At 44.1% G+C, this 12,246-nt stretch overlaps 2 protein-coding genes and 1 long non-coding RNA gene across 3 annotated transcripts; 2 read left to right on the forward strand and 1 right to left on the reverse strand.

Moving 5' to 3' along the window:
• Positions 1–272: 272 nt before the first annotated feature.
• Positions 273–6,925, reverse strand: TMEM38A (transmembrane protein 38A). Its single transcript, XM_026105922.2, has 6 exons — positions 6,726–6,925; positions 4,419–4,575; positions 3,661–3,836; positions 3,284–3,371; positions 3,052–3,169; positions 273–2,443 (listed from the first exon to the last, which is right to left on the reverse strand). Exons 1-6 carry the CDS (start codon positions 6,847–6,849, stop codon positions 2,222–2,224), a joined length of 885 nt encoding a protein of 294 aa, XP_025961707.1. The 5' UTR covers positions 6,850–6,925; the 3' UTR covers positions 273–2,221.
• On the forward strand, positions 2,284–4,827 carry LOC135323618 (uncharacterized). The gene is made up of 2 exons (XR_010385088.1): positions 2,284–2,409; positions 2,839–4,827. It is a non-coding gene; the product is annotated as an uncharacterized LOC135323618 (long non-coding RNA).
• A 73-nt stretch (positions 6,926–6,998) lies between the features above and the next one.
• SMIM7 (small integral membrane protein 7) lies at positions 6,999–12,067 on the forward strand. Its single transcript, XM_064497378.1, has 5 exons — positions 6,999–7,109; positions 7,192–7,233; positions 7,693–7,745; positions 8,539–8,629; positions 9,237–12,067. The coding sequence occupies exons 1-5, from the start codon at positions 7,084–7,086 to the stop codon at positions 9,250–9,252; spliced, it is 228 nt and encodes a 75-aa protein (XP_064353448.1). The 5' UTR covers positions 6,999–7,083; the 3' UTR covers positions 9,253–12,067.
• Positions 12,068–12,246: the final 179 nt, after the last annotated feature.

Below are 12,246 nucleotides of genomic sequence, written 5' to 3' on the forward strand. Positions count from 1 at the left end.
TGGAAGTTAGTTTTCCTATTTCTTTCCCTGAAATCTCAGAAAATCTGCTTAGACTACAACACTACAAATACAACAGGAATGGACCTTTTCCCATGTTATTTCCAATTATAACATACTCAGAAATGCACTTAGAACATATCAAAGTCTGTTGTCTGCCTCCGATTAGAATCAGTTTGTCATCAGATCAAGGAACAAGCAGACTTTAAGTAGATCAAAGAGTGTGTGGTTCCCGAGACTGGCAAAAGTCAAAGAAACACACTTATTTGCTCAAGTGCCATTGAACAACCAGAGTCACTTCACGATTTTTATTTTTTTTTTGAGGGCTTTCATAAAACAAAATTCTCCTTAAACCAGACATCTCATGAAACATGAATTACAGTCTTGTGCATGCTAGTGATACATCAGGTTTCAGTAGAATAGTATCTGCAAAACCAGGTAGAATTCCTGTTTTCTACCAAAGGGGAGGGAGAGTCACAAAGTTAAGGCACTTTCAAAACCCAAGCCCACAGTTAATCTGACCTCCCGTACTGGCTTTCATTTGGTTGTATACAAGAATCTTTAGGTTACAGGTACTCTTTTGTTAAATTAACCATTGTAGTTTCAGTTTTGCAATAGGGACAAAAAAGGGGGGAGTTCTTAAAGTCCTCCAATTTATATTCCCGGTTTCAAGCCCCTTACTTACCACCACTTTCAAATTCAGGATGACAGCAAGAAAACCTTATCATTGGGATGGCAACATGCTGCTTAACTGAAAGCCCAAGGCTCCATCCCCAAGCATGTCATTTCCACAGCAATGATCTCAGCTCTTGGTGATGAAAAAAATTCAGAACAAATTCAGGTCTTTAGGGCACAGTGCTCCAGATGATGCTTTTAAGAACAAAATCAGTTATAAGAACAGTTTGAAACTACTCTAAAAGCCAATATTCACTAAGCCGAGACAGACTGCTCCCTGAGCAATGCAAGACATTTGATATTCTTCACTCACTGGGCACAAACTCCTCCCACAGGTCAGTAGTTTCACTAAAAGAGACGTACAAAGGATACTCAGTTTCTTCAGCTGGTGTTCTCTTATTAGTCCTTTAAAGTAATTTTAATCCATCTGTTGTGAAATCCCCTTTCTCAGCCTTTAAATGTTAGTTTAAAAATATGGGAAATAAATACTCCTTTCTGTACATAGGGAAAGAGTTGAGGCTAACTTCCAGCACAAGGCAGCATGTAGCTGTGGGCTTAGGACCTTACTTAGAAGTATCCAATTCTGTATATAAAGATGCAAAGCTTTTTAAAAAAGCCAGTTTCAGGTCCATTAATTTGGTGCCCTGACAATTACAAATAAATAGTAATAAATACTTCTTTTCATTTACACACCCTTCATGTATCCCACAGGATTATAAACAAACCAGAACCATGCTTCTTCCTCAGTTAAATACAATGAGGTTTGAGGTGGGACACACAATTGCTAACAATGTGCAGCAACACTACGCAACAGTTTAGAATAACAACAGTACCAATACATAGCACTTAGAACATTCTGCAGCTTCAAAGCCCTTGCAAACAAAGACTTAGCTAAGAAAGAGATAATGTTATATCCATTAACAATCAGAGGCAATTTAGATGAGAAAAATGTAATTACCCAAAGTGGAATTTGGCCAGGACACCAGAGTTGATGTCCTTATTGCATATAAAATGTCACATTAACTGGAGATACTGCAGATGCAGGAGCTAAGAAAATTAGATCAGGCTCATATGAGACCATTTAATTTCCTTGAGTATGAAAATCCAATTTCCACATGGATTGTGTCCAAACAGTTTGTTGTTTTGGTAGACATCAAGAAGGCCAATGAAAACTCAAAGGAACCTATCCAGCTGCAGGAGCACAAACCACTATCTCCATTCAAAAATTAATACAATGAAAGATTTTACATCAGTTGAAAATGCTGCATCATAATTGCTGACAGTTTGGGAACTGGCACCCAGGTATCATCCTGGCACAAATCGACAAATCCCTGAAAAAAAGCTCTGAATAGAGAGACAGAGACCAAGTAACAAGAAGCAGCAAAGAGAGCACAGATGAAATTCAGGGACCCGCCTGGCAGTGTCCTGGCTTCCAACTCTTCTCTGAGGTCTCAGAGAGAAGGACTGGAGGATAAACGAGGTCACAGTTGGCTTTGAGATGCAGCTCTGGAAGAATTTTCTTGGCCTATTTACTGTGTGGTTGCTTCTTTTATTCAGCTTTTTTTGCTTTCCGTTTCCTTGTGCCTTCGTTTAGCTCCTCCTTAGATTTTGCAGGAGGAGGCGGAGGATGGGAAACATCGTGGGAGGCCCCATGTTGGTCATGATGATGACTAGTGTGTCCACTAGAAACAGAGCCAAAGAAAACTGGGCAGAGGAAGTCTTCAACAGGAGCAAAAGGTGAGGCATGAGAGTGAGTTGCTGTCATGAAAACCTGCCATGCAACAGTGGATAGTTAATGACCACATACATCAGCGATGAAATATTAATTAATAAGAGCATCCCACTAACCACAGATAAGAGTCCCTACTGCTACATGACTTGAGGGTGTATTGCAACGATCTTCTTCTGCCATACTGCCCACATGATGGAGAATTCAGTCTATAATTTCTTGAACAGATCTTCCCTGGTATGTACAGGCAATGCCTTCAACAGTGGCTCAGAAAAGTGACCAAAGCTACATGCGAGAATTAGTCCTAGTATTTCTTAGCAGAAACCAGTGAGACTCATAGGTTGCTTTCTAATTGCCGTGCAGAATAGCTCATTTCACTAACTTTCTTAAAAATAACATTTTCAGTTTTTTATTTCTTTATGAACTTACTCATGCAGAAACTCTACATGGGCAAGAAAACACAGGCACCTACATGGAAGTTCTGGAAAGTTAGGAGGCACAGATCAGCAGAACCCACTAAACAGGGCAGAAAGCAGCATTCCAAAGTCAGCGTTTCGACTTAAACTAGTGAATTCCCTCAACTTGACTCTATACCCCTTTTCTTCTCTGGTTCTGCAGAGTTTTTAGCAGAAAATCTGCTGTAAACTTACCTTGCAAACTATCATGAACATGGTGAAAAAGAAGATGAGGTTGGCTTCAGAGATGGGGAGCCAGTGAGTTTGTTGCAGAGTGAAGAGGAGTGTGCCATACAGGCTAGCCTTTGTAGGGCTAGAAGAGAAATAAGCAAGTTGTCTAGAAGGTTTGCATAGTTTGTATCCGGTCCTGAATGGTTCTTTAAATTCCATTTTCAGTCTGACAGAGAATTTGCAGTTAGCTACTTACAAGGACATATGAAGAATTTCGTTTGTTTCTGGCTTCCAGACCCCACGCAACAGTTGCTCAAAATTAGACATCAAAGCAACACCAGAACCTGCAAAACAGTAGAAGTGAACAAATAAAACTGCCGCAACAGAAGGGAGTTTTGCTCTCTCTTCCAGATCCTCAAAAAGTAAGGATAACCTAAGAGGAACAAAAAGATCAAAACTTTCTTCCCAAATGTAAAAGAAGTTACCCTAGAGTACCAGTTAACCACATCCATTAACCAGCTTATCAATCAGCACTGAGTGATGTGTTTGCCTTAGCTTCACTCACAGATTCTCCCATCCCTCCCCACAGAGGCTGAGCGTGTCCCTGCTGCGTTAGAGTATCTCATGTTTCACCTTTGACCCATCCAGTAGCCATCATAACGAACCACCCATGGTGGTGAGCGTGGTGGACCCCGGCAGCAATTTTGCGAACTCTGACCACCTCCTTCATTGCCACAAAGACGAGCTTCATAGGCAGAAAGCTAACACACTTGTAGAAGAGGTTCATGGGACAGAAGAATATCAAATACCTGGAACAAAACCACAAAGAGTTCAGGGACCCATTTGTTTGTCCTCATTTGGAATGTACAGACAGGATGAAGAATATTGTGTTTTTAGCCTGAATTATGTCAGGGAAAAGGAAACGCTGGTTCTGTGACACAAAAGCACATAGATCTCCTATACACTGAGGAAATTAAACCTTTGAGAAACCATGGTTACTTTGTGCACATTTCACTAACGTGACCAAAAACGATCCCCAAACTTCATTGCGTGCTACTCTGCTACTATATGTGGTGTCAGTGCAGTGCATGCTGCTTTTGTGGTTTGGCCACAGTTCAGCTGTGGCAGCTATGAATAGAAATGCTCTGCAGTTGGACTGTCTCCAGCCCATATAATCAAAACATTAGACAACTGGTCAGACAAACTGGAAACCAGATCTAGGAATACAAAAGACTTGAAGACTACTTCACACTACCTCTTCTTTCCCCCACTTATTCCAAACAAGATAATAAATATGTGTCACAAACAGAATCCCTCTCTTCACACAGGATGATTTCATATGCCGCCCGCAGTGTCTTATGCTTAAGTGAGATACAGTGTAAAAGACTTACCAGACTGCTGTGGCCAGGACAACACTGGAGTTATTACTGAAATAATGAAGAGGTGATTCTCCAAGTAACAGATCAGCAAGTATGTAACTTCCAAAGCAGTGGAGCATCGCACAAAGCCAAGAGGCAAAAGGGCTTTTACGAGACATCTCCACAGCTCCTGTGAAGCAAATTGCAAATGAGAAGACACATTCAACAAAGAAGTTCCAAGACCCTCCAAGAGACTTTCCTTGCATTTTCTCCAACAACGAAATGTCAGAGAAAAGTGGTTGTAAAACAAAATACAAACATGTATTCTGTGAAACCTGAACACATACCAGATATTGTCAAAAAATGACACATGATCATAGCTTACAGGCCCCCCATGAGATTTCATATGAACTGAGTCATTAAAAGTTTATGAGTTGGTTAACAGTTTATCTCCTATGGTTTTTGCTACTTCCTGCAAATAGAAAGAAAAAAATTTTCCCTTGAAATCAAAGTCTTTTTACAGTCTAAAAATAAAATGCATACTAGTACCATTCTCTCCATTGCTTCAACCTAGGTGCCCTCTAGAATTCATGAACAATCTGTTCAGCTCTTTCATTCATAAGATAACCTGTAAAAATAGAACAGTAATTCTTAATCTTTTATTTAAGAGAAGGGGATCTGAGGATTCTTTCCTGCCCCTGTTCTAATTTGCAAATGCCCTACCAGTTTAGAAAACAGAACTACATATTAAAGCAGTGTTACGGTTTGATAATACATTATGGTCTCCCACAGCCTTCTACTGTGTTGTTTTAGGGTTTTTTTTTTTGATCCCTCTAGCCATTTTCATCCATCTCTATGCTTCTTCAGGGAAGTCTCTCAAGCATATTGATTCCATAAGAGTCTTTCATCACCTTAAGCTGATTCCGGAGTCCTTCGTGCCGGGTTTCAGTCACCATACTCATTCAGTAAGCCAGTAACAGGCAGCCAAAAGACAGAATACTAAAATGTTATGTCAACATTACTAACAGAGGCCTACCTTAAATAACAGTAAGTGAATCAGCATATGCTAAACTATGGCTATTCATACTCTTCCATCATAGAAAGAAAACTCCATCTTCAAAAACATTCAAACCAGCTGAAAATATAGCAGAAGTGAGACAGCTACAGCAGCCATTGTATGAAGCTGATTCTGCAGGAACCTGAAATTTAGCTTCTTGCTTAAATTTAGTAAAATTTGGGGTTTTTTTGTTCCATAAAGCCATGCTGTCTCCAAGGAGGAAACAACATTACTGTCCTGACCCCGATCTGAAGTATAGAAGCTGTGGGATGAAGCAGTCTTAATAATCGAGTGAAAAGTACACCCAGCCTTATGCAGTCCAAATGGATTATTGGCCTTATGTATTTTTGAAGGTATTTTCATAAGGGTTGTCTGTTAACTGTTCAATTTAGGACATAATGTTGGGAGGCAGCTGTGGGTGATCAAACCTTGAAAACCCAGCCATTCTGTTTACACAGAATTTAAATAAAACAGTACATAGCTCGTGCAGCACTGCAGTCTGCAAGCTGCAGAACTGGAGGATCTCAGAGTCATACCAAAGGGGAAATGTTTTTCCCTCATTCACTGGACAGTTACACTGAAACTGTTCAAAACAGAGCATGAAGAATGTACGTTGTATGCAATACAGTAAAGAGAGCATGCGGAAGGGCCTGAGTCAGACTGCAACTCAGGAGGAGACAGAAGCTAAGACGCAGGTCTGTAGACCTGTACAAGAGAGGTCCAAGAGAGCAAGACAGCAAGGTCAGCTAGGGTGTCTGAGAAGGACCACGAGGTGCAAAAAGGCAAGATCTTGCTTACCACCCTCTGAGAAGACATGTGAGGAGGGTATTGCCTCAAAAATAGAAAAGCCGAGCAACCAGACCGAAACGTAATGCCTAGTCCGGGGGGCGGCCGCGAAGCAGCACCGGGAACGGACACCTCAGCGCGGTGGGAATCGGATCTTAAGTAAAAGGCAGGGCTACTTTTTCAAAACGGCAGCACCTTTTCTCTGCTCTACCCCGAGGGGTACGTCCGAAACGCTGGCTCCGGCCCAGCGGGGCAGCGAGGGGCACGAAGGGGCAGGTCGGGTTACCCGTGTGCGCACGAAGTGTTAACGCCTGAGGAAGCATCATCGCTAAGCGCCCGCCGCTAGTATTATTATTATTATTATTATTATTATTATTGCTGCTGCTCCCCCGGCCTGGGGCGGCCCCCGGGCCTCACGGACGGCGCTGTTTCTGCGCGGCCGCCCGTTCGCCCGCCTTATATAGGCACGGGCCGGCGCGGCGGCGGCCCGCACTGACCTGGCTCGTACTTGAGGTAGAGGACGGAGACGATGAAGTAGGCGAGGTCGAAGAGCGGGAAGACGGGGAGGGCGGCGAAGGCGGCCGCCAGCTCGCCGAGCTGCAGGGCCCCCGCCAGCTCCATGGCGCCCGGGCAGCGGCAGCGGTAGCAGCGCCGGCCGCTCTGCGCCGCTCGGCTTCGGCTTCGGCTTCGGCTCCGCCCCCGCGGGGCCGCGGCTCCGCCCCCGCAGCGGCTCCGGAGCCCGCGCCCCGCCCCGGGGCCCCGCGCCAGTACCACTGCGGCGACCCCTGGCGGCGGCGAGCGGCGCAGGCGCCGAGCCGCGCAGCGCCCGCCCCTTCCGCTTCCGGCGCCGCCGCGATGATCGGGGACCTGCTGCTCTGCGGGTAACCGGGGAAGGGGCCCGGGGCGGCGGGGCGGATCTGCCGCGGTGTCGCCCGGCCTCACGCGCTCTCTGTCTCTCCGCAGGACGCTGCTGGTGAACGCCGGCGCCGTGCTGAACTTCAGGCTGTGAGTAGCGGGGCAACCGCCGTCCCCGTGTTACTATGGCAACCGGTGCTCGGGGGGGCTCACCCTGGTTGCTATGGAAACGCCTTTCGAGAGGGGAATCCCTCACGCTAGTTGCTATAGAAACCCCTGGGGGGCTCCCGCGCGCTGGTTGCTATAGCAACTCCCGCGCTCAGGGTGGGCTTCCCCCCCCCCCCATCCGCCGCCCTGGTGCCGCCTCAGGGGAGCAGCCATGTCCCTCCTCACCGCCGGCACGTCCCCCCGCGCCGGCCGGGCGGTTGCCCGCCCTCCCTCCTTCCCTCCCTCCTTCCCTCCCTCCTTCCCTCCCTCCTTCCCTCCCTCCTTCCCTCCCTCCTTCCCTCCCTCCTTCCCTCCCTCCTTCCCTCCCTCCTTCCCTCCCTCCCGGCCGCGGCCCCGGCGCTCGCTGCCGTGCGCGGTAACCCCTGTGTCGCCGTCCCGCAGGAGGAAGAAAGAAACGGAGGGCTTCGGCGAGGAGTCCAGGGAGCCGACGACCGGTAACCGACCTGGGAGCCCGGGCCCGGAGCTGTGTCGCAGCGCGGGGTCCCCGGCTATGCGTGACCGCGAGTGCCGCGCTGTTACTCACAGAGTGCTTCCCGCCTCAAAATTACATAGATACATACAGGAAGGGGCGTCTTCTGCAGAAAATGCTTGGTTAAAGCATTTTCAAGGCACCAAAGTACCAGTTTGCCCTGTTTTGTTCAAACGTGAATTGCCCTGTGGCTGGAACAACTGCTTTACTAAACTGCAACTTAAAATTTGGCTCGATGATGTTATTTACATTTAGGCATCATTTTACATTTAGGCACCATAGTGCTGTTAATCCCAAAATCCCAAATCTATGACTCAAGAAGAAACATAAAAATGTATATTTCTTTCTGCATTCTTGAACTTAGGTGCCTGTGCTGCAGAGGTAATACTATGCTTGCAACGTGATTTCCATATTAGTGTTTGTGCACCCACACTGCTCCTTTGTATCCCTCACTGCTGTAATGATTAAAGTGACAGGAAAGCTGCAGACTACCACAGAGAGCTGTCCTCTATGTCCTCTACACTACAGTGACCTCTTTTTATCACTTGTTTTCCCAGAAGTTCGTGGTAGGGATGTACTGAATGTAGTATAGATCATTGCTACCTAAAATTTCAATTTTCTTTTTTTGTTCTCTGACGTTTTTGGTTTTTTCTTCTGTGTTAAACTAAGAGTTGCTTGTGTTTTTCAAGCAGTGTTGAAAATGTGAATTACTGACGTACAAGGCGTTTTTCACATCAAAAGTTTCTTCTGATTTTCAGGTGACAATATCAGAGAGTTCTTGCTGAGTCTCAGATATTTTCGAATCTTCATTGCCTTGTGGAACGTCTTCATGATGTTCTGCATGATCGTGTAAGTAGAGGCGTGCAGCATCTTGTAATTTGTTTATCCAAAGTTATGTACTTGGGGGGGGAGTTATTGCAACTATCTTTCTTTTCTGATCTCTCTCTCTCTCCCCCTCTCTCTCCACTTGTTCCTTAGCTACTTTTCATTTTAGTTGCATTTATTTTGATTTTCAAAGACTTCTTGGCTGACCTCACAATTTTTTGCTAATGCATTCAACCTGTAGTACACAAAAATCTTTCTGCCGGTCTATAAGTCATTTAGTCTTAGTTATAGGGTTCCTTATTGTGTGTTGCTTAGATGCATCCTCATTTGGTTCAGCATTTCAGTGTAACTTTTGTCATGTTTTTAATTTTAGAGGGGGGAAAAAACCTCCCAAGTAGTAGAATGGAATCAGCTTTGCAAATAGTCTCTGGAAACCATAGATTTAAGTCCTGATAGGCAGGCTAGCAAATATCCTCTCTTTTCCACTTACATAGCTATATGTTCTGATGTATAGGAGAGCAGAACTGGTGCCCAGATGTGTGCTAGTGTTTCACCTGCTTGAAATGGCATTGCCATGACTATTAATGGTTGTACTTGATTCTCACCTACTTTTTTCTGTTGCGTCCATTAGGTTATTTGGATCTTGAAAACCGTCCACAAACATGTCTGTTAACTTGGAAGAGACTTTTGGCTGGAAACATAACTTTTCTATAAAGTAAAAGATCATAATGCCTTCAAAATACTGCCCTGGGATTGTGGCTTGTTCTTTGGTACAAGCTCTAAAATGTTAAAGGGAAAGGACACATTCATCCTCTTCAGCCAGTTGTATAATTATATGGCTTATGCTGGTTTGCTCGCTGCCTGGGGAAGTAAGCCTTTAGGCTCCTGAACCAAAATCTTCGAAGTAGAGTCATTTCAACGTTACTGAAATGAAGAGAACTTTAAATTGTTTTCCTAGGCTTAGAGTGTGGTGCTTAGTATTCAGTGTAGAACTGCAGCATGCCGAAAGACCACAAACTTAAAACTGTGCATTGTTAGTCATTCCCAGCTCTCGATGTGTCTGCTAATGTCATGATTGTCTAGGTTACTTGGACTCTCTCTTCTTTATTCTCATTTTTATAAACTTATTTTAAGTTCAAAGACATCTTCTGTTTTTTCTTCACTATTCCATTTAGTTTGTTGAAGAAATATACAAAGATGATGAAAAAATGTGATTCTCTCTTTATTATTGTTTGTTTCCAACAAAATGCTTTTTTAAATTAAAATTTCAAAGATGGTGTTTTTTCCTAAACAAAATTAGGGGGAGGTTGAATAGAAAAATTGCAAAAATTGTTCTATATGCCAACCCTAAGGAATAGTTTTGGAATCATTTTGGATTTGGTTGAATATAGAGGTTCTGTTCATGAGTAAAAATGTATTTGATATCCATGTTCATTCTGTTGCATGAGAAATCAATTCAGTGTTAATGTTTCTGAGAAATTTTAACTAGTCTGTCTTGTAATTGTGCCTGGCTTTTTGTGTGTCTTTATTTATTTATTTATTTATGTTGTTAGCCTCTTTGGCCTGTAACTTTCCCCCAGCATCAGCAAAATAATTTGAGAGAGTACAGTGCTGGTTATCTTTTAAAACAAAGTGCAAACTATTAGTGGAACTTCCTCAGCCTCAATTTCTTCAGCTGTATAACTGTTGAGAAGAAAGAGAGGCCTCCAGATTTTAACCTGAGGCTTAGGTTTTAACAAATACCTTGAATTTTATCTGGATGCAGCCAAGTAGTGAGGACACAGGTGTCATGTACTCAGAGCAGTTCACCCCAGTTACGCTTTTCTGTGTTACTGAAGTGTTCAGAGTGTTCGTGCGCTCTTTTGGGGAAGGGTAGTCTGAGGGAAGATGCTGTACAGTAATGAACATAGAAGAATATATGGAGAAAAAGATCCTTCAAGAGAGGTTTGTACTGCACAGAAACATTTACAGTCTTTGGCTAAATTGTAGATGTCTTGTGTGTAACTTTTGTATTTTATGTTTTAAGCCTTTTCTAATGTATTTTTAATGAGCAAAAGAGTAGTGTGCTGCCCTTGTTGTGGTATCTGTGAGATGGCATCCAAACAAATCCACTGCTTTATATAATCCTTGGAAAGCATTTTCTCCCTAACATTCATTAAGCTGAGTCTTCCTCAGTGAGATTTGAATGGTAGGGAGTGTAAGAAGTTTTTATCAGATTTATGCTTAAGCCACTAGAGGGCCCTTATAGTCAGCAGAGAAGCACTCGGGTCTCATTTTCAGACTCTCTGGGTTTAATTTTTACTCGGAAAAATGGTTGAGCTGTGCGGAACTTACATTCCGCTTTGTGAGTGACACTGAATATGGTGAACACAGGGAATGGAAGATGATCAAACTCTACTGGGAAAGGAACGTGGACAGTTTTATAGCTTGAAATAGATAATGCATGTTAATATTGAGTGCTGTCACCTCAAGATTTCAATTGTTCAAAAGAACAGAAGTTCAAAGGTAGTCATTCTCCTTCTATCCACCTGCTTTAGAAATGACTAGAGTAGTTAATTTTGAACTGCTCTTAAATGCTATGGAAGGGCTGACTGCTTGCCAAGTGTCACGTGGGATGTCTTTCAGTATAAGATTTTGTGCGTTTGCTTTTGTACTGAGTCCAATTTTGTATGATAAGCTTCTGAAAACCTGGCTTTCTTTTTACTCGTGCTTTCTTCAGAATCAAGGAGAGAAGCGGCAAGTTAAATTCATCTTTGAAAAGAACTGTGTTTGTTTGGATTTAATAGGCTTAGTTTACCTATGCCTAATTTGTATGTAATGGAAGAGTTGCATCGCACATTGTTTTGAAAATAATGAAATAATGAAAAACTGAAGTTTCTCTACTAGGCAAAAACTTTTCGGAATCTTTTGCAAATTTGGGACTGGAAACCATTTCTTTCAGAACATACTTGACTTTTTGCGATGAAAAAGAGCTTTTCACCCTTCTGCAAACGTAAAATAAGGCCTGAGAATGAAAGCAGAGTTTGCACACATGGTCGCATTGCATCTTTAATAGCTGAGTAATAGCCATAGGAACAGATGCTAAGAGACAGCAGGGGTGAGCAAAGCGGTAAATGCATTTTCTTTTAAACAGTACATTCCAGAACAGGAAGCAGTTTCTGTTCGGTTCCATCTTCCCCTTGGACCCAGGACGCAGACCGATTTACACCATACTGAACAGTAGCTTCTGAGTGTATTTTCTCTGATACCCAATGCTGATTCTTGGGCTGCGTTTCTTAAGGTCAGTTCTCCAAGTGCACCTGGATGCCCTAAGCGCTTGGGCTGTTTGTTTGCTCCTCCTGCCTCTCTCAGAAGCGCAGTCGCAGCAGCCACCGAAGACCCGCCGCCTGCAGACGACGGCTCCTGGAAGCGCTGACAGACCAGGGACTATTAAAACCTTTGCAAATAAACGCCTTGGCGCCCGAGGGGCTCCTGTGCTTTATTTCCCTGCTCGCGGTGCTACGGGGGCGCCGGTTGCCGCGCGGGAGGGAAGGCGCGAGGGCTGCTCCGGGCACAGCGGGAGGCCGCGGCGCCGCAGCTGCCCCCCCACACGCAACGACGGTACCGGTTCGAAACGGTCGGGCCGGGCTCCGCGGCGCGCT

This window comes from Dromaius novaehollandiae, chromosome 25 (assembly GCF_036370855.1).
Source record: "Dromaius novaehollandiae isolate bDroNov1 chromosome 25, bDroNov1.hap1, whole genome shotgun sequence".
In the NCBI taxonomy this organism is placed as follows: Eukaryota; Metazoa; Chordata; class Aves; order Casuariiformes; family Dromaiidae; genus Dromaius; species Dromaius novaehollandiae.

What these genes read in the sequence shown, in the direction of transcription:
- SMIM7 (XM_064497378.1), top strand. Translation starts at nt 7,084, where the DNA reads ATGATCGGGGACCTGCTGCTCTGCGG. An exon ending in GGGGACCTGCTGCTCTGCGG is followed by an intron (nt 7,110 to 7,191) that starts GTAACCGGGGAA and finishes GTCTCTCCGCAG; the next exon opens with GACGCTGCTGGTGAACGCCG. An exon ending in GTCCAGGGAGCCGACGACCG is followed by an intron (nt 7,746 to 8,538) that starts GTAACCGACCTG and finishes TCTGATTTTCAG; the next exon opens with GTGACAATATCAGAGAGTTC.
- TMEM38A (XM_026105922.2), bottom strand. Translation starts at nt 6,849, where the DNA reads ATGGAGCTGGCGGGGGCCCTGCAGCTCGGCGAGCTGGCGGCCGCCTTC. An exon ending in CTACCTCAAGTACGAGCCAG is followed by an intron (nt 4,576 to 6,725) that starts GTCAGTGCGGGC and finishes TTTGCTTCACAG; the next exon opens with GAGCTGTGGAGATGTCTCGT. An exon ending in GAAATTCTTCATATGTCCTT is followed by an intron (nt 3,170 to 3,283) that starts GTAAGTAGCTAA and finishes TTTCTCTTCTAG; the next exon opens with CCCTACAAAGGCTAGCCTGT.